At 38.9% G+C, this 24,508-nt stretch overlaps 1 protein-coding gene and 1 long non-coding RNA gene across 2 annotated transcripts; one reads left to right on the top strand and one right to left on the bottom strand.

Moving 5' to 3' along the window:
• Window positions 1–4,227: 4,227 nt before the first annotated feature.
• Window positions 4,228–14,180, bottom strand: LOC143716531 (uncharacterized). Its single transcript, XM_077209084.1, has 5 exons — window positions 14,003–14,180; window positions 12,529–12,588; window positions 10,359–11,448; window positions 6,068–6,219; window positions 4,228–5,793 (listed from the first exon to the last, which is right to left on the bottom strand). Exons 1-5 carry the CDS (start codon window positions 14,085–14,087, stop codon window positions 4,328–4,330), a joined length of 2,853 nt encoding a protein of 950 aa, XP_077065199.1. The 5' UTR covers window positions 14,088–14,180; the 3' UTR covers window positions 4,228–4,327.
• A 2,491-nt stretch (window positions 14,181–16,671) lies between these two features.
• On the top strand, window positions 16,672–17,578 carry LOC143715498 (uncharacterized). The gene is made up of 3 exons (XR_013195770.1): window positions 16,672–16,803; window positions 17,174–17,254; window positions 17,443–17,578. It is a non-coding gene; the product is annotated as an uncharacterized LOC143715498 (long non-coding RNA).
• Window positions 17,579–24,508: the final 6,930 nt, after the last annotated feature.

Here is a 24,508-nt window from a genome sequence, read left to right as displayed (position 1 = left end):
GATTCAATGAATACATAGCTATAGAATTCATTAAGAAAATATTAATAAGATTCATAGGCAATACCAACAGTTTCTGAGAAGCCAGTGAAGAGTCTTGGGAGATGGTACGATGGGGATCTAAAGGACACAGTTCGAGTGGGAGAAGTTAGACGACAAGCAGTGGAAGGGTTGAAGAGCATAAACAGCTGTGCTCTACCAGGCAAACTAAAACTCTGGTGCTTTCAGTTTGGTCTACTGCCAAGGTTGCTGTGGCCCCTGACTGTGTACGAGGTTTCTTTGACAACAGTGGATAAGCTGGAAGTGTTAATAAGTTCATACATCAGAAAATGGTTGGGAGTTCCACGCTGCCTCAGCAGAGTGGGACTTTATAGTAAAGGAATATTGCAGCTGCCAGTGTCTGCTTTAACCGAGGAGTTTAAGTGTGCCAAGGTCAGACTGGAAATGACTTTAGCAGAGTCATCCGACAAATGTGTAAGGGAGGCAGCCCCTGTGGTAAAAACTGGTAGAAAGTGGTCAGCAAAGAAATCAGTGGAAGAGGCAAAGGCTGACCTACAAATTGGGGACATCGTGGGGTAGGTACAGCATGGAAGAGGGGGTTTTGGGCTCAGTTTAGCTCCTCCTAAATGGCACAAGGCAGCCCCAGCTAAAAGGAGGAAGCTGGTAGTCAACGAGGTGCGAAAGCAAGAGGAGAGGATGAGATGTAAAAGGCCATTTCCCAGCCCAAGCAGGGAGAGTGGATGAGATGGGAGAGTGTGGAAAAACGCAAAATGGGCTGGCAAGACCTTTGGTCAATGGAAGAGAGTAGGATCAGTTTCCTTATTAGGTCAACATATGATGTTCTCCCACCACCGCAGAACCTAAACCTCTGGGTAGGAGAGGATCCCTCTTGTCCTTTGTGTTCATCACCTGCCACATTAAGGCACATTTTGACAGGATGTAAGGTGGCTCTTAGCCAAGGTCGGTTTACTTGGCGCCATGACCAAGTATTGCGATGTTTGGCTTTAGCATTGGAACGCAAGCGTAGTATGACCAATAAGTTGCCGCCTGTTCTAGCAAAACATTACACGCAGAAGACAATATTCCTCCACCCAGACGAGCAACCACCAAGAAAAGGTGCTAACACCAATTCTCGGCCAGGACAACTGGAAGCTGCTAGGGACTGGAAGATGCTGGCTGATCTTGATCAACGGCTTATTTTTCCACCTGAGATTGCCACCACTAACCTACGACCAGATATTGTTTTGTGGTCTGGATCAGCACGCATTGTTCAACTGATAGAGTTAACAGTGCCATGGGAGGATGCGGTAGATGAGGCAAATGAGAGGAAGAAACTGCGGTATGCTCATCTGGCCTGTGAAGCAGAACAGCGAGGATGGAGAGTCCAGGTTTATCCAGTGGAAGTGGGTTGTCGAGGTTTTGTGGCACACTCTACAACCCGGTTCCTCAGAGACGTCGGATTCAGTGGTCAAGAGTTGCGTCGCACAGTAAAGAACTTATCTGAAGCAGCAGAAAGGAGCAGCAACTGGCTGTGGTTGAGACAGAAAGATTCTAGCTGGCTGTGTACAGGCCGCCATGTACGGTTTCGTAGAATTCTTGAAAACTTGAAGAGTCTGTTGGTTTATTTGTATAGGTTGTATAGTATTTACAGTCATTACGTTCCTGTGTATATTGCATGAATGACGGGTGGTTGGGCAGATATTGTGTTTTGCGGTAGGTGGTATGCCATACGGAACCGTTGCCACTGAAACTGCATATTAAAGCACCAGTGGGGCTCGTCAGCCTTAGTCAAACGGGTTGGCGCGTATGGTTGGGTTGCGGAGAGATTGTGAGATTGTGGTTAGGTCTCAGCAGCAGGAGGGATGTAGAGGTCAGTAAGCTGGGCTGAGTTGAGTGGGGGACGGAGGTGGGTGACTCTGGGACGCCAGAGTCACTGTCGAGCTCTCTTGAGGTGTCGTGGGCTAGTCGACGAAACACTGAGGACGGAAGGTGCCCATTTGAAGACCATAGAGATGTCCCCTACTCAGCTCAATCCAGACGGTTGTCATGGGGGGACCTCACTGTGGTTGCAGCCGTTGTGTGTGCTGACACGTGTTAACACCAGACAGAAGGAGATTTACATCACCATATGGAAAGAAGCGTAAATGGATGGAGAAGCATAGGTTACTGTAAAGCTCTGTCTTAGTTGGTGCTTATCTTGGCGAAAGCCGAGTACAAGTCAGCATGAAGTTTTAACATCTACTCTCGTGTAATGGAAATCATAAAAAATAATTATTATAAAAAAGAAATAAAAGACATTAACCAAAATAATACATTTGAATACACATTTTTTTGCATACACCAATGACAAATTATTTTTGTTACATTTGTTTTGTTTTCTGGTCTCTAATTTTACATTTCAAACAAAGAATTCAAAATCAAAATCTTGTGGCATTTCTATACATTTATTTGATGGGAATCCCACATGAAAGCACTAGTTAGGAGGAATTGCCAAAACACTAAATCCCAGTCCTCTGAACCAAATTCTCAACAGCCTAAACCAATTTATCAAATAAATTACTCTTTCTGTAAAACATTAAACAAGTTCAGGTAGTTAAAACATAATTCTCACTCACCAAAACACATTTTGCACTCCTATGCACATATGTTTCAAAACGCTAAACACAGGCAGGTAAAAGTTAAACACAACTACAACACAGTTGTCATCGTGTACACACAACAACACAAAATTGTTCACACTTATTTCTAATGATGTGATCAACCAAACTGTACATAATACAAGTCAGTTCATACCAACAATGGATGGAAACATTATAAGAGTGCAAGGAGGAAGAGTGTGTGTGTAAGAGGAGGAAGAGCAGATCTTTGTAAGAGGAGGAAGAGTGTGTGTGTAAGAGTGAGAGGAGGAAGAGCAGGTGTGTGTAAGAGTGAGAGGAGGATGAGGAAGAGTGTGTGTAAGAGAGGAGGGTGAGAAAGAGTGAGTGTGTGTGTGTGTAAGAGTGAGAGGAGGATGAGGAAGAGTGTGTATGTAAGAGTGAGAGGAGGAAGAGCAGGTGTGTGTAAGAGTGAGAGGAGGATGAGGAAGAGTGTGTGTGTAAGAGTGAGAGGAGGAAGAGCAGGTGTGTGTAAGAGTGAGAGGAGGATGAGGAAGAGTGTGTGTAAGAGTGAGAAGAGGAAGAGCAGGTGTGTGTAAGAGTGAGAGGAGGAAGAGCAGGTGTGTGTAAGTGTGAGAGGAGGAAGAGCAGGTGTGTGTAAGAGTGAGAGGAGGATGCGGAAGAGTGTGTATGTAAGAGTGAGAGGAGGAAGAGCAGGTGTGTGTAAGAGTGAGAGGAGGATGAGGAAGAGTGTGTGTGTGAGAGGAGGATGAGGAAGAGTGTGTATGTAAGAGAGAGAGGAGGAAGAGCAGGTGTGTGTAAGAGTGAAGGAGGATGATGAAGAGTGTGTATGTGAGAGTGAGAGGAGGAAGAGCAGGTGTGTGTAAGAGTAAGATGAGGAAGAGCAGGTGTGTGTAAGAGTGAGAGGAGGATGAGGAAGTGTGTGTGTGTAAGAGTGAGAGGAGGATGAGGAAGAGTGTGTGTGTGTGTGTGTGTATGTAAGAGTGAGAGGAGGAAGAGCAGGTGTGTTTAAGAGTGAGAGGAGAATGAGGAAGAGTGTGTGTGTAAGAGTGAGAGGAGGAAGAGGAAGTGTGTTAGAGTGAGAGGAGGAAGAGTGTGTGTGAAAGAGTGAGAGGAGGATGAGTGTGTGTAAGAGTGAGAGGAGGAAGAGTTTGTGTGGACAGTGTTGTCGAGGCTGGATCTGCTTTCGGGTTTTTCTCTTTATCAGTGACGTGGATAAAGTCCTCCGGCCGTATTCAACATGAACACATGATGCAGAAGCAGGATCAATCTCTGTCACTGACTCTGATTTTGCAGTTGCACGACTCTTTTGAGTGTAACAGTCTTTTCATTTAGTTTTTTACTGTAACCTTTTTGGCTTTTTGCAGTTTGGTCAGTTTTTTTTTACAGTACACAAGTGCTGAATATACAGACATTTAATAGGCCTACTATACAATACTCAGTACAATACTATACTTACAGTGAATACAGTATATCATTTATTCACCTTACTATGTAAGTTTTTATTACTATACTTTTAAACTTTTTTTTATTACTATACATTTTTTCTGTAGTGTCTAATGAATGATCTGTGGTGTTTATAATATTGGCTCTAAGATCTGAAAGAATTATTTGATTTTGAGCACAGAAGAAAAAAAAAGATTTATTTTACATATTAGATCTGAGAATAACGTTTGCTCAGTTTGACACATGACAATGATTTTTAATATGAATCATTAGAGTTTTTGATTGGGTGAAATACTCTCCTGAGTACAGTAGTACGGCTTCTCTCCAGTGTGAAGTTGCTCGTGTTGTTTCAGGTTTCCAGAATGAGAGAAACTCTTGTCACAATATGAGCACTTGTAAGGTTTTTCTCCAGTATGAATTCTTCGGTGCTGTTTCAGATGCTCAGCTCTAATAAATCTCTTTCCACACTCCAAACACACATGATTTCTCTCACCGGTGTGTTTTTTCTGGTGTCGTTTACAATGATCCGGTCGTGTAAAAACCTCTCCACAAAATGAACATGCATAAGGCTTCTCGTTTGTATGATTTTTCAGGTGTTTTTTCAGATTTGACGTTAATTTAAAGTCTTTACCGCACTGATCACAGCTAAATGGCTTTTCTCCAGAGTGATGATGCAGATGATGATGCTTGAGATTGGTTTTACTTTTAAAACTCTCTCCACACTGAGTACAGTGGTACGGCTTCTCTCCAGTATGAACTCGCTCGTGTGATTTCAGGTTTCCTGCCTGAGTGAAACTCTTGTCACAATATGAGCACTTGTAAGGATTTTCTCCAGTATGAATTCTTTGGTGCTGTTTCAGATGACCATCTGTAATAAAGCTCTTCCCACAGTCACAACACACATGATCTTTCACTTCATTATGCATTTTCTGGTGCCGTTTACAAGTGATCTGTCGTGAAAAACTCTTTCCACAGAAAGAGCACACATAAGGCTTCTCATCTGAATGAACTATCAGGTGTAGTTTTAAATTTGATAACGTTTTAAACTTTTTATCACACTGATCACAGTTAAATGGTTTCTCTCCAGTGTGAATGTACAGATGATAACCGAGAGCTTTGGCACTTATAAAACTCTTCTCACACTGAGTACAGTAGTACGGCTTCTCTCCAGTATGAAGTCGCTCGTGTATTTTCATAGTTCCAGACAGCGTGAAACTCTTGTCACAATATGAACACTTGTAAGGTTTTTCTCCAGTATGAATTCTTTGGTGCTGTTTCAGATTTTCAACTTTGGTAAAGCTCTTCCCACAATCACAACACACATGATCTCTTACATTATTGTGCGTTTTCTGGTGCTTTTTACAATGATCCAGCCTTAAAAAACTCTTTCCACAGAAAGAACACAAGTGAGGCTTAACATCTGAATGAACTTTCAGATGCTGTTTTAGATGTGATGATAAAATAAACTTTCTACCACACTGATCACAGTTAAATGGCTTTTCTCCAGAGTGACGGAGCAGATGATACTTGAGTTCAGATTTACATATGAAACTCTTTCCACACTGAGTACATGTATACGGTTTCTCTCCAGTGTGAATTCTCATGTGTTTGTTAAGGTTTCCTCTTTGTCTGAAACTCTTTCCACACTGAATGCAGGTGTGCTGAGTTTTAATGCTCTGCTGTTCCTCCACTGCCTGGTTGAGTTTGTGTCTTTGCTGTTTTACTTCCATCCAGTCTAGAAAAATAAACATTTTGTGGTTAAAATAAGTTAAAGTGAACTCTGATTCAACAGAAGAAAACAACAGAGTTATCAAGAATCATTTCTTTGAGGTGCCAAATGTTAGTTCTGTCATTCCCTTGTTAATACAATAAAAATGTGTTTGACAACTGTTATACAAGGTTATGATTAATTCAATACATTTCTGTATCTTTTATCAGCTCATTATTTCACATCCACCAAATCTGATAAACAAAATCTTTGCAGTCAACAAGCAAGAATAAACCCCAACCTATTTGTTCCTCGGTATCTTCATGTTTTATTCTAGATGGTTCTGGATCAATCATGTCTTCAATCTCCTCTTTAATAAACTCCATCTTTATCATAGTACAGCGCACAGATTTCAGTTGTTTGCATTGCTCTTGGACATCTCCTGGTTTTTTTTTTCATCTCAGGACGATCATCTTCTTTTACGTTTTCTGGTCGGTTGTAAACCGCTTTTAGTCGCATTTGCGCCACCTATTGGAGTGTAGAGTAATTCCATTGGAAAAAGAGGAATAACGTAGGTTGTAATCAGAAAAGAAGTGAGTGAGTATTGTCATCGTGGGAACTTAAAAAATACTACGAATAATTCCTTATAAATAATTTCGAATTTTAGAATTTAGTTTTAGAATACTTTTCCTTCAACCGGTTAATGTACAACACTGCGCATGTGCTGCGTCAAAGAGACACGCGCACTCGGATGTAAACAACCTCAACACGTTGAATGAAAACGCACATTCACTCTCTGACAATAGATGGCGCTTTTGGAAACAGCAGAAATGCTGCCTTTACCCCGGCAATGTTGTGAGTTATCAAAATGTCATGATCTTTCTAGGAGATTTGATCAGTGCGCGCAGTTGTAAAGACTAGCCTACATTTATCCCAGTAACAAAATACAAGTGATTTTTAATAAAAACACATTATAATTATGTTTCTCCATTTTTGAAATTCTGTTGTCCTGTAAATCCTATTTTCTTACCCAAGCTTACAACTTGCAGCAGGATCTTTAAAACCATAGTAAATAATGCAAATTATCAACAGCTTGTTTATTGTTTAATATTTACTTTTTTCCCCCACAAAAAACTGAAACTTTACTTTGTTCCTAAGCATTCAATAACAAATGATAAAAATGAACTCTAACCTCTTTGTATGATTACATACTTTGTAATCGGAGTCCTCTCGTTTTGAAATGTCGGTTGATTTTACAATAATAGTGTACATCAGAAAGATATTAATCACAGTATAAAGATAGAATGTTTAAACTCATTAATATGATTAAAAATATTCTGTGTTCAATAAATAGATCAATCAAGACAATGTCACACAGCTGAATGGAAAATATACTCAAATGCAAAGGGAATTTTTAATAGTTTATTAAACATCCATGTAGAGACAAATCTGTTCAACAGAAATAATCAAGGGCAGTTGATATGCAGCTGAGGAAAAACAAGTGCTGGAAAATTAAATGATGGAATTTGCAGAAAGGTGCCAGGGTCAGAGTCCACTGAAAAATCCAAAAACAGATAAGTCCAAAAGACAAAAAAAAAAAAAAAGCGTTCACACTACAAGCGATTTTGTCGCTGCATGTCGCCATTGGCGGGCGGTGTGGTCGCTAGTGGGTGTTCCTACTACTGGTTGCCTAGTAATGTTTGTGAGTGACATTCATGGATGTTACTCCATGTTGTAGACAACAAATCTGTTTTCTTGCCACTACAAACAAACCTTTGGAAGGAAAAGTCTAAATATAAATGGAATCAGTACATAAAATTCATAATATTAAACATGAACGAGAAACAACGAGTGCTCTATGCCATCGCGGCTATTTAACTGCAGCAGTCTATCTGGGTTCACGAAACCATTCAGGCACAGCGAGTACCACCGTATGTACACGGAGACATTTCATAAATTATAGGACCATTTCTGATTGCTAAAAGGAGCTTCTCATTCCTCTTGCCTCGGTCGGCCTCGGCACTGAAGAGTTACGGATCATGGGCACTGACTTCACTCCTATTGGTTGTCACTCCCGAAAGTCACTCTTCATTTGCATAAAAGGTTAACATATCTCAACTTTGTCGCGTCACTGGACACGCCCCATCCGGTAGCCAACGGTCACTGTCGCACGTGTCGCTGGAAAACGCCAGCTCTCCATTGAAATGAATGGCATCGTGTCACTTTGTCGCTGGTAGTGTGAACGCAGCTTTACTGAGAAACAAAAACTAGAAAAGGCTTGGCGACAGAACATCAACCTGGCAGAGAGAGCCGTAACAAACAAGGACCACATGAACAATCTGACAAAAGCCAAGACAAGGGGAGGAATAAATATATGGAGCAGGTAACAGGTGAAGACAATCAGCCTGAGCTGAACAATTAGTGTTGCTATGAAACACCAACCCAGAAACACAGAAAACGGAAGATGTTACACAACGATGTTTACACGACATTGTTTTCAACTGAAAATGGAAAGCCTTTTATGCATTTTGGCCATTCATTTAAACAACAATGGCATATTGGGGGCCTGAAAACGAAAACTTTTGAAAACGGGTTTCAAAGTGCACGGTTTTGAAAACGATGCCTCCATGTAAACAACAAAAACGTGAATTTGTGAAAACGGTGACATCATGCAAATACGTATTATGGGTTCGCGGGGCATTCCTTGACAAAGTGACATCTCCAACTACTGGCCTGGCATGCATAATACAGCCTTTTTAGTCATTTCCGCAGATCCATCTAAACAGGGATCGTTTTGACAACATTGTCATCTATTTTTAGTATATTGTTGTCGTTTAAACACCCTTGAAAAAACTCACGGGAAGGCCAGTGGACAGCCTGTGACAGACAAAATGTTGTTTCTGTTCTCCAAGCTTTTCACTAAATTCACAAAATTAAAAGTAGGGTAGGCAATTTCCGAGAGACTAGCAATTGCACTTTGAAAGAATGAGATCCTACCCTCCCTTCAGAGTGTCTCCAAAGCGATCGGGTAGAAAGTCGTGGATTGCTATCTTGTAATTACGGCTACCACGTGGCATAAACGCAGCTTAATCATAAATACAGCATAAATACATATGTTGACAGGCAGATAGGACATCGAATCATAGCATTTGGACTGAATGCAGTGACTGGACAGAACAAATTTTGGCCCTGAGACTCCCACAGAACATATACACTATATTGCCAAAAGTATTGGGACATCCCTCTAAATCATTGAATTCAGGTGTTCCAATCACTTCCATGGCCACAGTCGTGTAAATTGAAGCACCTAAGCATGCAGACTGCTTATTCAAACATTTGCGAAAGAATGGGTCGCTCTCAGGAGCTCAGTGAATATAAGCATGGTACAGTGATAGGTTTTCACCTGTGCAATAAGTCCATTTGTGAAATGTCCTCACTACTAAATATTCCACGGTCAACTGTTAGTGGTATTATAACAAAGTGGAAGCAAATGGGAACAACAGCAACTCAGCCACGAAGTGCTAGGCCACGTAAAATCACAGAGTGGGGTCAGCGCATTCTGAAGCGCACAGTGCGCAGAAGTCACCAACTTTCTGCAGTCAATAGCTACAGACCTCCAAACTTCGTGTGGCCTTCAGATTAGCTCAAGAACAGTGCGTAGAGAACTTCATGGAATGGGTTTCCATGGCTGAGCAGCTGCATCCAAGCCTTACATCACCAAGTGCAATGCAAAGCGACAGATGCAGTGGTATAAAGCACGCCGCCACTGGACTCTAGAGCAGTGGAGACGTGTTCTCTGTAATGACGAATCACGCTTCTCTGTCTGGTAATCCGATGGACTAGTCTGGGTTTGGCTGTTGACAGGAGAACAGTACTTGCCTGACTGCATCGTGCCAAGTGTAAAGTTTGGTGGAGGGGGGATTATGGTGTGGGGTTGTTTTTCAGGGATTGTCATTGGCCCCTTAGTTCCAGTGAAAGGAACTCTTAATGCTTCAGTTTACCAAGTCATCTTGGACAATTTCATGCTACCAACTTTGTGGGAACAGTTTGGGGATGGCCCCATCCTGTTTAAACATGACAGCGCACCATAGAGGAACTTGACTGGCCTGCACAGAGTCCTGACCTCAACCCGATTGAACACCTTTGGGATGAATTAGAGCAGAGACTGCGAGCCAGGCCTTCTCGTCCAATATCAGTGCCTGACCTCACAAATGCACTTCTAGAAGAATGGTCAAAAACTCCCATAAACACACTCTTAAACCTTGTGGAAATCTTTGCCAGAAGAGTTGACGCTGTTATAGCTGCAAAGGGTGGGTGAACTCCATATTAAACCCTACAGATTAAGAATGGGGTGTCATTAAAATTCATGTGCATGTAAAGGCAGAAGCCCCAAAACTATTGGCAATATTGTGTATGTAGATGTTTTAACATTTAGACCACTTCTATTATTGATTAAAATCAGGATGTAAAGAGAGTTTCAACAAGTGTAACTAAAAGTGTTTATAAAAAAATTACCTACCCTACCTTTAATCTAGTTGATAATGTTCTTTTAGGAAAAGTTAAAAAGCACAAGTTTTGATTTTGTTAATCACTTGCAAAAAATTTTCTTATGAGCGTGAAGGCTTGATAAATGTCTAAAATGCTTCTCACACCGAGTACAGTGGTACGGCTTCTCTCCAGTATGAAGTCGCTCGTGTGATCTCAGGTTTCCAGATAGAGTGAATCTCTTGTCACAATATGAGCATTTGTAAGGTTTTTCTCCAGTATGAATTCTTCGGTGCTGTTTCAAATTGTCAGCTGCTGTAAAGCTCTTCCCACAGTCACAACACACATGATCTCTCACTTCATTATGTGTTTTCTCATGCAATTTAAAATGATCCAGCCTTGAATAACTCTTTCCACACAAAAAACACAAATAAGGCTTCTCATCTGAATGAACTTTCAGGTGTTTTTTTAGATGTGACGACGAAATGAACTTTGTACCGCACTGATCACAGTTAAATGGTTTTTCTCCAGAGTGAATGCGCAGATGAATTTTTAAACCTGTTGAATCTTTGAAACGTTTTCCACACTGAGTACAGTGGTACGGCTTCTCTCCAGTATGAATTCGCTCATGCGTTTTCAGGTTTCCAGCCACAGTGAAACGCTTGTCACAATATGAGCACTTGTAAGGTTTTTCTCCAGTATGAATTTTTTGGTGCTGTTTCAGATGACTAGATGTAGTAAAGCTCTTCCCACACTCACAACACACATGATCTCTCACGTCATTATGTGTTTTCTGGTGCTCTTTAAAACTGTCAGGCCGTGAAAAACTCTTTCCACAAACTGAGCAGACATAAGGCCTCTCATCTGAATGAATTTTCAGGTGTTTTTTAAGATTTGATGATGAAATAAATTTTTTACCACACTGATCACAGTTGAATGGTTTTTCTCCAGAGTGACAGAGCAGATGAACACTGAGACTTGATGGTTGAGAATAACTCTTTCCACACTGAGTGCATGAATACGGTTTCTCTCCAGTGTGAATTCTCATGTGTCTGTTAAGGTTTCGTTGATTTTGGAAACTCTTTCCACACTGTGAGCAAGAGTGCAGCTTTTTGGCTTTTGTTCCTTGAGTTTTGAAGTCATGTTTCTCCTCCACTTTATTCAGTTTGTGATTTTGCTCCATCACTTCAATCTGGCCTAAAATAAACATAATAGGTAGTTTGAATCAGTTCAAGGAGAATAAATGTGAAAATTTAAGTTAATATTTCTAATGCAAAGACAACAAGAGATCAAGGGTGTATTCCAGAAAGGAGGTTATGTGATATACCTGGGTATGTTTAAGGGTAAGTAAGCAAGATAACCTTTAAACTTTCGGTTGCAAAAAACTTAGCAAAAGCAACTTACTCTTCGAACATAACCTGCTCCGAATCAGGTTCTGTTCCAGAGTTAGTTGCTTCAGAGGTTTTCTGCGTATGTGTCCCCCATTGATGAGGCTCAGTGGACATTTTGCAACCAACTAACTGTAGTAACATCGATATATAAGCACTATTAAAACAAGGTAATGTTTATTATTGTACTAAGATATATATATATATATATATATAATATGTATCTCACACATCGTTGGTCTGCATTCAGATGTTTTTATTTTTGCAACAGGACGTTTTCTATGCTACAGTGTATTTCTATAATAAATAACCTATTTGATATATCTTACCTTTCAAGCATTGTGGAAGCAAAATGACTAAACTTTTACAGGTATGTTAGCTTTGCAAGCACAGACTGTTATTTATTTTAACCAGTCTTTCTTTTTATAATAAAATTAGCATCAAACAAACAATATAATTCTTATTCACATTGATTAAAGATTATTAAATGAAAAGATTGAAAATTAATTGCGACCACCAAATAGGTGGCAAATTTATGCACTAAGTATGTAAATAGCCATTAAACAAAAGAAGATGAAGTAGTATGGGGCTCTTTTTCTTATGGGGCGTGTCTGTTTCATGGTGACTTATTAATTCGTCGCTCTGTTGAGAATGTCTTGTGTGTTAACCCTGAACATACTCTAGATTGGCTGTACTTACTCCCGTACATATTTTTGTAACCAGCATAATTCATAGGGGTGTAACGATTCTTTTTAACAACGATTCGATTTGTATCACGATTCGTGGTTGTCGATACGATTCAAGGACAATATTGGTTAATTTAGAACGACATGATCCGAAAGGATTCAGTGACTTGAAATCGATTAACCAGTGTGTCTGAAATGAATACCTGGATACTGGACAGTGCAGGTGAAGTTTCCTACATTCCTGTTGTTGACCTTTACATATCCTACAAACAGCGAGCGACTTATTTAGAACATCTCCGTCTTTGCAAAAGCCAATGTGTTTCCACACACTGGACTGCAATGGTGGCTTGATAATTTCTCGCTCGTCGGCTTGACCTCTGCCATCGGCCATGCTATGTTTTGTTGTCTTTGCGCTGCTGCTTGCGCTTGGCGATGACGTCACAGATAGGCAGACTGAATTGGATTAACGTTTAACGCCTTTATCATTAAAAGCGCTAATAAAAAACATCCATATAAAGTCTGACGTGCTTAAATCCAATGCGTTATTTCCTAGTATCGATACAATCGATTGATTACCTTTTAAAACGATGTTAGATCGATGTCGTCCGGAAGGCCACCTTGCCGAGCACAGATCGGTGTAGTTGGATCATAGGAATATAAATCAATACATCGATGTAGTAGATGAATCGTTTACCCCCCTAATAATTCAAGTAAACAAGATTTGGGTTAATCAACCAAGAGTTCATGGTATCTTTGACGGTAAGATAACCGTGCTTTCTGGAAAACCCCCCAGGTTCTGTTAGTATCCAAAATCAGATCTTTGATGTGAAAAAGTTCAGTTCTGTCATTTATTAATATTCTTAAACTTATTTTATATCTGTCATTCTGTCACCTATTAATATGATTAAAATTTTTATGAAAAATGCTATAAACAAGGTTACTATTTAGATGTATTCCTGTGTCAGTTATCATCCATATACTGCTTATAATTTCACAGCTACTAAAGCAGTCAACAGAAGCTGCGTTTACATGGATCCTAATAATCCGATTGTAATTGGACTTCTAGCACAGTCGGTCATATGTAACCAAATCAGTCGGAATAAACTGGCCAAATCCGTTTAAATTTCATTCGGATTGGAAGGAGTGGTTTAAACCTTTTCTAATCCGATCGAGATGTATACACTTGATCTGATTGAAAATGAGGAATGGGCTGTTGTTGTTGTTGTTGAATGAAGTGTCATAAATGACTGTCATGTCAATCTAAAATTTTCCTCCCACTTATCGTCTGTGAAGTTGAGCAGGACAACGTCCACCAGTCCTTGTTTTGGACTCTCATCCACGGACGGCTTGTTTTGGGCGCGGGAAGAGGCATTTTTACAGCTTGATCAATATAAGCAGCACGGCACAAAGCTTAATGTGCTCGTCGTCTCCTAATCAGGACCCGAAATAGATTGTCTGCTTTTTAAAACTAAGAAAAGAAGCAATTTAGGAGAATAGTATGCGCAAACAGCAGGAAACTGTGTGCATGTTATAAAAATCAACTCCGATTTGAAGCTTGTGTAAACATGCACATCATCCCAATCACTTTATTTAGTGTTCATGTAAACACAACGTTTGGTATTTAAACAAAAGGTGTCCATGTAAACAGCTAATGAAGAATCAAGAATGGGCACCAACCTATTTGTTCCTCAGTATCTTCATGTTTTATTCTGGATGGTTCTGGATCACTCATGTCTTCAGTCTCCTCTTTAATAATCTCCATCTTTAACAGTCACACAGATTTCAGCTGCTACTCCTGGAGTTTGTCCTTCTCTTGTAGGATGATGGGAATATTCCCAGTATTTATTGGTGAATTGCTGTGATCACCAGATCTGCCAAATTCAAAAAGAAGTTACTGAATTTACAGTTTTAATACTGGTTTTCCCTGTTTTCACCTTATTCATTATGCTGATGTCTGAGATCTTCTGTAGAGGGGAACATTAAGCACATTTTATTGGTGTCAACAGGCTGAAACAGAGTCTGTGAAAAACTCTCTGCCAAAATATTATTACACTATAATAAGTGATAAACCAGGACACACTACACATTTCATTACATTAGTACTAAAACATGTAACCCCTGGAGCTGGTTAATGTTAAATTCTGTAATCTGTGAACATCTCTCACCTGTAGACTTGAAATATATGGCAAAAATATTCCACAAATGCCCTTCATTCATGATCCATTTTTCCCAAAAGTTGCTAAATATGAAAACAAAGTACATACATAAATCTAAAAATGTGTATGTTAAAAAATCCATATAGCATTAAGGTTGCCACCTTCAGTGTGGCAAAATAAGGGACACCCACTTCCCATTCATCTTCCCCTAATGGCAGTTTATAAAGAATAAGGTTTGAACTGAGCTTGAGCTCAACAATAAAACATAAGCTCAAGTATGTGAACTTGCAACAGAACACATTTTATTTTTGCAAAACATTTGATTGTTTTGTTTATTTATAAAGAACCCCTGTTCTGTCTGTACACACTATAGTCACTCAGTTAATCACTCTCTTTTTTTATACTCCTTTGTAAAATGTCACAAATTGTATATGACTAGGATTATATTCTGTATAAACCCATACACATATGAATTTATAAATTAACATTTTTAACATTGTTTTACAATATTATGTCTACCAAGCTCTTATAATGTATGAAACATCATATTAATAGATTATTCAAATTAAAAAGCAATATCATACATACTATATCGGCTTCTGGATATGTCTGGAGGTAACAGGCATTGATGATGGGTCTTTTTCCCTTTAGCAAGACGGAGCAACTATTCCACCGTGAGCAACGGAAAATGCTTTTCGCTATATATTCATCATTAGTACAACCTGGACAGAACCACAGATAACTTTTTTTTTCATATTCAGCCATATATTTGCATTTAACGAGCTAACTTGAGCTCGACACGACGTGTTTCTTATCGTGTTTACAGCGCATGATCTCACACTCCGTCGCTAGGGAAACAAAGACGCTAAAATGCAAACTCACACAAATTCTCTACTAACTTACTGTTGGTTTTCTCCACACTGCAAAATCCTTCTGTGTTTATTCGACTATGTGTAGGTCTATGTAAAATACGGGGAAAAAGAGCCCCTAATAAAAAAAATAGCAATTTTTTATTTTACTTAGGTCTTGCCAAAATAGCTCCTTGTCATAAAAGTCGCAGCAGTAATGAGAAAGTCGATCAATTTGGCGACAAAATCCTCAAATTGGCAACACTTTCAGCTTCAACTGTTGAAAGTTTCAGCCAGAGTCACAACAATAGTCCATGGTTTTTACGCTCTAGTCTCGTCTCTCGCGTTTCGCTCTTCTGCGCATCTTCAGAGCGCACGGCGTCGTTCTTCTTAAAGGGGCCGCATATTCTTAAGGAAACCCCATCTCCGCACAGTTAAAAAAGGGCCATGAAACCCTAAACGACATTTTCTGAGATTTTAAAAGAGTTATTAGGGTTGAACATCATAGAAGTCAATGTTACCATCCATTAGTTTAGATTCTTGAACAAAACTAGTTAATTTTAAACCTTTATGAGCTATTTTCAACTAAAGGGTTTAAAATTTGTCTTTGTGCCAATGCCACAAGATGTGATGTTGTCTTGTACGGCGATGACTCATCTGTGTCTCAAAATTATTCATGAGACTGCATGTCCTTATCCTACACTCTCAGAAATAAAGGTACACGATGGTACAAATAATGTTCCTCGAAGAACAGTTTTGTACCTTTTCAATAATAGTACCTTTAATGGTACTGGAAAGACCTCTGATGATAAGGTTTGGTACCTTTTAAGGTACAATTGAAATTAAGGTACATAATTGTTCTCACATCAAGGGTACAATGATAGGCCAAACTACTGTTAAATTCGTGATTGGTTGCTGTGTTGAGTATTTGGCATAGCAACAAGACGCTGATTGGTCAAAATCGCTTCAGCCGTTAAGGAATTTTCCAAACTGACAGCGGGCAGCAGGCTACATGACTGCGCGTTTTATTTTAAATATCAAACTTGAAGAAGACAAAATTAAAAGGTGAGTTCTGATAATTTATGTTTATATTTAGTCGAAACTATAAATGTTTCAGCCACTTAACGTAAATTTAGCGAGTTAAATTAGCTTTGCACCAAATGCTTTTAGCCATTTGACTTGTATAACGTTACAGTTTGTAATGCAATTATTGATTAGTATTAAGTCATCGCGTGTAAATACTATGGCGTTTGTTCTCCATTGTCCACTATAACTGTTAACTTTGCTATTAAGTTAGGCACAACAACATGAAACTGATTGCCCAAGGTCGCTGCAGCCGTTACGCATTTTCAAATAGAACGGAGCGGGAAGCAGATTACCACCAGCACGAGCACCACTACAACCATGGCTTCGCCCACTTCATCGTCAGAAGAACTTTAGAGGCTGGACTCGAATTAGAAGAGGAAATTCAAAGGTGAGTTTAATGTTTAACCAAATAAAAAACATATTAAACGTTACAGCAACTCAACATGACATTAGCGTGTAAATAGCTTAATTAGGTACGAATCTAGTCAGTGCTATTAGCGTCTGCAAATATATTTAAAAGCAATTGAGTTTCTGTGTCGTAAGTACACATTTAAATCGTAATTATTGTAAATGAATGCTTAACTAGAGGTGCCATGGTGGTGTACATTAGTCCACATAAAATAACGTTACTGTATGCAGTTGTTGAACAACGCCACCGAACAGTGCACAGATAAAATATAGATATAGATAAATATAGATGCCATTCATTTTATCAGAGAATTTTGTTGAAACTCAGCAAATGTGTCTTTGTTTTTTAGATCATGAAGATGATGGGGTAAACTGTCAGTACTGGCCTCACTGATCACACATCTGAAAGTCTGACTGCATCCTCAGCTGAGGCAAGTATCAGTACAATGAGTTATTTGAGTTTATTAATCTTATGATATTCTCTTAAAAAAAAAAAAACTTTAAGTGAATCGTTTAAAACTGCTATTCTTTTTTTTTTTTGTGTAAAATGTAAAAATGCAGAAAGGTTTTTCTTTTTTGTGAAACTGTTTTTTTCTTATCTGCATTTCCGTTATTCCAGGAAATGGACTGAATGCATGCTGTGGCTGATTTAAGGTGTTTCCAGGATTCCTTAAAGGTATAGTTCACATTAAAATGAAAATTCTGTCATTAATTACTCACCCTCATGTCGTTCCAAACCCTTAAGACCTTTGTTTATCTTCTGAAACACAAATGAAGATATTTTTGATGAACTCCAAGAGCTTTCTGTTCCTCCATTGGGAGCTTTCGCAACTAATACATTCAAGCCCCAGAAAGGTAGTCAAGACACCATTAAAGTAATCCTTGTGACTCCAGTGGTTTTACCTTAATTTAATGAAGCGATGCAAGTGCTTTGTTTTGCGGAGAAACAACAACAACATATTTACCTCTATATTTAGAAAATAATATCATCTAAAACACATTCACGGTACAACTTCCGGTCTTGAGTCAACATAATAAGCATGCGTCATAGTGCTCCCCTACAGGATTGCAGGTCAGTATTTTCCTAAATAAAGTGGTAAATTGTTGTTGTTGTTGTTTTGTTGCAAAAACAAACAAAGCACCGCTTCATAAAATTGGTTAAACATGTCACGAGTCACATGGATTACTTCAATGATGTCTTTCCTATCGTTCTGGGCCTTGAATGTGTTAGTTGCATTGCTCCCAATGGAGGGACAGAAAGCTCTCAGAATTTCATTAAAAATATCTTCATTTGTGTTCCGAAGATGAATGAAGGTCTTATAGGTGTGGAATGACATGAGGGTGAGTAATTAAGAAAAGACTACTTGAGGGCGAGTAAATCACAGAATTGTCAGCTCTGGGGGGTCAAATTAGAGGTCTAGAGGTCAAATTTTAGCTTGTCATTGGGAGTATAAATTTTATCAATTAACTTCTGTCTTTTCTAATACTGATTCTTCATTTTTTTCAAGAAGAACTGGTTACATCACAACCCACTGTGCAGATTTTGGGGACGTCTTGACTGGACGTGTCTTCAGTGAGAGGAGAATCTTCAGCAGTGTAAAAATTTAGGGATCTGAAATTGCCGAGCAGTTGGGGTAGAGGATGGTGTTTAAAAAAAAAAAAGTTAAATAAATGCAAGGGTATTGTGTGAAAATGGGAGGAAAAAACAAGTCTAGCTTTGTTGTAGATGAGAAAATATATTTTATGTACTGTAACATTTTAGTGTAATTGCATTTTGAATTCTTTCAAATCTTTTTAAAGAAGTGATATTCTGTTAATTTTGTGAAGTTTTTATTGTGAAGTTTTTGATTTATTTACACAAAGAAATACTATACTGTAAGCTGGAACGAAAGTATTCAAACGTTCATATGTATTTGATATGTATTTGCAGTACTTATTAAATTGATGCCTTTTGGATTCATTTGTTGAATGTGTATGTTATTCAATAGGAAATCAGCCATTAATAGTTCTCGAAGGAACATATTTGACACAGTTAAGGTACAAAGGGGCTTGTCACTGGGGTGGTACCTTAAAAGATCAAATTTGTACCTTTGATAAAGGTACAATATTGTCGTAGCCTACCAACAAGTTTTAAAAAACAAAAGGTACATTTTGGTTGCCCATGGTACAAATCATGTCCTTTAAGGTACAAATTGGAATGGTACAAATTTGTTCCTTTATATTAAGGTACAGTTTTGTACCAGTAAAAGGTACCGCCCCAGTGACAAGGGTTTGTACCATCTTTGGTACAAAAATGTACCTTTTTTTCTGAGAGTGTATGAGAAGACACCTTGCACTGAAGAAGAAATGACAAGATTACAGAAGAAATCGCACAGTGTATGCCCAGCCTTACGAAGAAAATACACTATCATCAAACATGTCTTCGACAGTCTAGTCACCAGGGGCCCGTTCTTCGTACGTCACTCATTTAGCTGGATTTGATTGTTGGCGATTTGGCATGATCTTGGATTGTTTGGTTCTTTGACACTCATCCTGGACTTGCTGTCATAGCAACAGGTCCGTAAGCTTGAACCTGCTCGTGAGCAGACTTATTTCATGTTAACAGGATTAGATTGCGGCTTTATAAGCGGAGCTGATACGGTAAGTCCTTTAGCTCAGCGCAATAGTGTACCTTTTGAGAGATACTATTTTTCTCGTGACTCGTGAGGGTGTCGTTTACATCATTCATTTGTTGGAAACGCACATTAATGTTCGACTCGTCGGAATCGGGCTTTAATAACAGCACAAACTGTGTGCATTGCCCTGAGATTCTTTGCGAGTGGCTCTTTCATTTACACTATTGGAGATGCGGAGAACTTGGTGATAAGTCCTGCCTGTCATGCATTCGCAAAGTTTACCTGGCGCTCAAGCAGTTTATAGGGTTTTTTTTTGTGGCATTTCCAAGCCACTTACACCCAAGGTTGTATAGCATTTTTTTTTTTTTTTTGCCAATGCAGGTACATTATAATTTTTAATGAAGATCATGCAATCGTGACCATGCCGATTATGACTTACAGTATGTCCCTCAGGCTTACCTAATGTGTTTGGTGCCATAGACTGCACACACGGTCCCATCAAGGCCTCAATGAAGGGGATTTTGTGAACCGAAAGGGGGATCACAATGTAAATGTGCAGCCAAGTTACTATTGCGATTCTTAATATTCCAGATTAGTAATATTATATCAAATTTAAAAAAGGCAGTTGACAGACTAAAATCTCTTAGATGGTGTGTGACTATGTTCCATATCACAAATGTTAAAGCAAAATGGCCAGGATCTGAGCATGACTCAACAGTTTTCAGAGATTCACATTTATGCACAATATTTGAACTTGGTAAGGAAAAATATAATTAAATACATTCAGAAATAATAGTACTCAAGTGTAAATTAAGTAAAGATATTTTATGCACTTACAGAAACTTCCTCCAAAAGACAGTCATCTGAGAGGGTTTCTTCACTCTCCAGTGCAATGGAAACAAATGGGTATTACAAATTGTTGCACTTTCTTCTCTTTTGATGTAAAGTTAGAAAAAGTCCACTTACTGCACATATTTCAGCCACCACTTTCTTAGGAATAGATTAGTGTTGGTGTAAAACTGCTCAAAAGAGAAAAACACAATGTCATTACAATGAACTACACTCGGAAAAAATGTGGTCAATAACTCATGGCAAAATATTTTTACATTAACATAAGTTTATCAGTTTTCACTTTCACAAGTCAAAGCAATTTATCATTACACAAGATTTACTGTAACAGTTGAAATGACTATACCAGCATATACCTTTAATTTAATGCAGCAACAAATTCTTTTACAGTGTACTAAGAGAATTTAAATCTCATTTACCAGTAATGAAGGAGTTGCTGCTACTGGTCCTGGATGTGGGTCTGGAAGAGCTGAACGCTGGGATGTCCTTCACAATGGGTTAATTCACATTCAACCCAAGGGCCAGCTCTTCTTCTTTTGTAAGTTAAAAAAAAAGTATTTTCTTTTTTTCTCAGCCTTTTTCTTGGTTGATTTTATAAACAGACAAACATTTATTTAACAGTTCCCTTTTAAAAGAGACTAGTAGCCTACTAGTAGTAGGCATGAGTAGGCGTAGTAAAAATTACCATTATGTAGAATATTCTTGTACTTCACTTTCACCATGTTCTAGTGCGGAGACTCTGACATGACAATGAACAAAGTAATTATGAAATTATTATATACTGTATTATATACTGTAATAAGTTATAAAAACATAGCCTATAACATGGCCACAACAAACGCATTAAATTTGCCTGCTACTTTTTCCCAGCCCTCTCTCCTGGCTTTTGCAGACTTTGAGGTGTTCCCTGCCGTTTTAATTCAAAATTAAAATTCAGTATAAATTGGACTGCTCTGCTACGAAGAAAAACTGAGCGTGCTGTTTAGCCAAGGTGAGCAGCCAATAGCAACGTTGCTGATCAATGTTTCTACTATCGATACATATCGATAGTAGAATATCCCCTTTTAAACCAGCGCATGAACGCGCAATTGACCTGTGGCTAAGCCACGCCCCCTCCATTCACATGGACAAACAGTCAACATTCGGTGACAGGCGCTATGGCAGCTGTCACAGCAGGAGACATTTCACAGGAGGCAATTGATGATTTTTGGAGACAGAAAGATTATATAGATATATATTTTGGTAGAAAGTTGTCTAAAATATTGTGCTTTAATATGTAATTAATGGTTCATGATCAAATTAAATATGTACAGGTCTAAGTTGCATACGTTTCCAGGACAAGCCTTTTTACCATCTTTACTAAGAGTACATCTCCATTAGTTTGGTGCTACAGTATTTACATGAATCATTCAGCACAACATTGCTAACATTTGTTATCTCGGTTATTTACAGATACGTTAATGAAGCTAATTGACATGATGTACAACGCAGCTAGAAGCTAACGTTAATGCTTTCTAAGGCTAACGTTACAATAGAGATGTAAAAGATAACGTTCAAATACGTTGTTGACTTATCTTAGAACAGATGTAGACATCCTTGTTTAATTTATCCACGTTTAGTTGGTGTTGTGGTCTACCATAACTTAATCCAGACACTTATCTCGGTTGAGATGTGGTTTGGGAAAGGGTAAAAAATACACGCCGTCGCCCAGCCTCTCGGTATACCTAGTGTCAGAGTTACAGGTACTCCATAGGCTTAGCCATAGGTCAATTATCTCAGATAACTCAATCCAGCTATACTAATCATAACCGGCAGGAGTGTTCGAAGAACCTAATCAGCCGGATCATGATAAGCATGATGATATTATCTTGGATGTCTCGTTTGATCTTGGATGTTTTAAGCAACGTACGAAGAACGGGCCCCAGGTGTAAATGGAATCATTTTGATCAGATAGTTATCCGATCTGAGAAAACGCATGAAGTGGCAAGGTGTAAACAGCCCCGGCACTTTTTTTACACTTTTTTTCTGCCGTCGATTGATCTGTAGGTACTCTACCATTTCGCGTGTGACTGTGGATGCTTCTCATTTCTTACTTGTGCATCTTTTCCTTTCCTCACTTCCTTTCCTCGCGTCTCAGCTCCACACCCTGTAGGTTGTGAGGGAAGGACGCAAGGAAAGAAAATGAGGACGGATGGATTTAATGAAAGCTTTTTCTATACATTTGAATACTTGATCACTCGAGCGTCACTTCACTGCGTCATCAGCAGCGCTCAAAGGATCTGCCCTTATGTTGTGGAAATTTGTTTATTTAAGAAATTCATAATGAATAATAATAAAGCAAGATACCCTGTTGAAATATGTGAGATGTGTGGTTTATATAAACTCCAAGGGTAAAGTAATTCAAATGATTGTGATCGATGTGAAGGGGGAGGAGAATTTATACGTGCGTCACGTTTAGTCAATAAAACACTTCCGCATAGGATACACCCGTGTATCCTCGCTCATAACTCCTCTGAAAGCCTCCTCACTCCTCGATCCTCGACCCCTCGCGGTGCAATTAGAGAATTGAGATGTCCTTCAAGATGTCTGTGCTCGATCGGTTTCCGGGTCATAGGATGGAGGACAGAGGCGCGAGGAGACGAGGAGGGATATTGAGAAGCACCTTGTGTTGTCATGAAAGTGACGTCTTCAGTAAACGCTCCCAGTGACGTAGGCAGACCAACTAATCGATAATGACATTCGTTGACAACGATTAGTTGTTGCAGCCCTAAACAGCAGCATGAATTTATTATGAATGCATCACAACAGACATAGGCCTTACACCATGTTCTAACCAGACTCCGCGACACGCGATAAAAGGTTTCTTTTTCATGTTAATCAGAGTTTTTGTCACGACGGTGACACGCGATGATTCTATTTTAGAAACGGTTTCTTAATTTGAATATTATTTGAAATTGGAGTCAGATTAAGCGTAGAGCTAAAGTAATATTGAAACCATAATCTAATAAATAAAGTGAACTTCACTGGAGCGCTGAAACACACATGCATTATACCTTCACCAACACCGTTGGAGTCCGTCGTTGGGCGATGGCTGGCCTTTACAATCACATTCAGCTGTGTCTCATTTTCTTGTTTAGCTCACGCCATATAAGCCTGGTTCACCCCGTCACTCACTGCAAAGTTTTGTATGTTGTTGCGCTGCATTTCTTAGCATTCTCCCTGGTTTCATTGTGTCTTGGTTCTTGGATTTTTGCCTGTTTCTTGGATTTCCCTTTTTGCCTCTGACCTCTACCTGTTTGTTTGTTTGTTTGTTTGTTTGTTTGGACTGCCTTTCTGCGTTTGATTACAATTCTGGATTTACCAGAGTAAACAACGAAGAGCCGTGCTAAAATCTAATGAGAAAAGTAAACACTCACAGACTGATGTTCTCCTGTTTTTCTGCTGCTTCTTCTTCAATAAACGGAATCGCATTCGGATCCTAATAAACTGCATTTGGATCCTTAACCTTCTCGGAGCAGTTCGTAACTGATAGTGATTTAGATTAAAGCTATTTATGTCAGATCAATGTGACAAAATATATCTGAAATTATCTAATATTGTATGTATATAAAGTATTGTAAGCTCCACCCGCTGTCCCAAAAACGGAATCCAATGGTAGGCTATGGTCGAAGAAATTCAGCGCGTATGTCTTTTCAGGCGTTTCTAGAAAAATCACTTTAATTTATTAAACAGTCGATTTCTAATTTTAATCTTGACTCCATGAATAATTAAATCTGACTCCAAATTTGAATGACTTTTTATCTTTTTACTGATTTTCTATCCTAACAGCTGATCAAAAGTTTAATTGTGATTTAATTTAATTTGTACTTTAATTTATTAGTTCATTATGGACCCAATGCCGCACAGAGATCACGTCGGCCGGATCGTGTTTCTCACGGACACAAACTTGTCAGTTCTGAATTGAGTCAGAGGGTGCAGGGTTAGCTAATACCTCTTAAGTCGGTTGCCTACTGCTCACTCGTACATAAAAGCGTAGTTTACTTTAGCCATTTCCATACATCTTGCTAAATCAGTGACAGACAGAAATCAAAAGGTCTTCAGATGATGTGCCTATAATGCTCCATTCATACATGTGCCTTTAGTTTGACCTACCCTGCAAGATTTGCGGTAGCACCAGCCTCCTATAATCTACTAAAATAATGATTTCAGAATACTTCAGAG

The sequence above is a fragment of the Siphateles boraxobius genome, unplaced genomic scaffold (assembly GCF_051911475.1).
Source record: "Siphateles boraxobius isolate OS27281-9 unplaced genomic scaffold, OSU_SipBor_1 6, whole genome shotgun sequence".
Classification (NCBI taxonomy): Eukaryota; Metazoa; Chordata; class Actinopteri; order Cypriniformes; family Leuciscidae; genus Siphateles; species Siphateles boraxobius.
This window is presented reverse-complemented; position numbering and strand designations above follow the sequence as displayed.

Excerpts from the sequence above, each read along its gene's own strand:
- LOC143716531 (XM_077209084.1), bottom strand. The coding sequence starts at position 14,087 with ATGGAGATTATTAAAGAGGAGACTGAAGACATGAGTGATCCAGAACCA. Across the intron at positions 6,220-10,358 it reads CATAAGAAAATTTTTTGCAA|AAAAAAACCAGGAGATGTCC; the intron begins GTGATTAACAAA and ends CCTGAGATGAAA. Across the intron at positions 5,794-6,067 it reads AGATACCGAGGAACAAATAG|ACTGGATGGAAGTAAAACAG; the intron begins GTTGGGGTTTAT and ends TTATTTTTCTAG.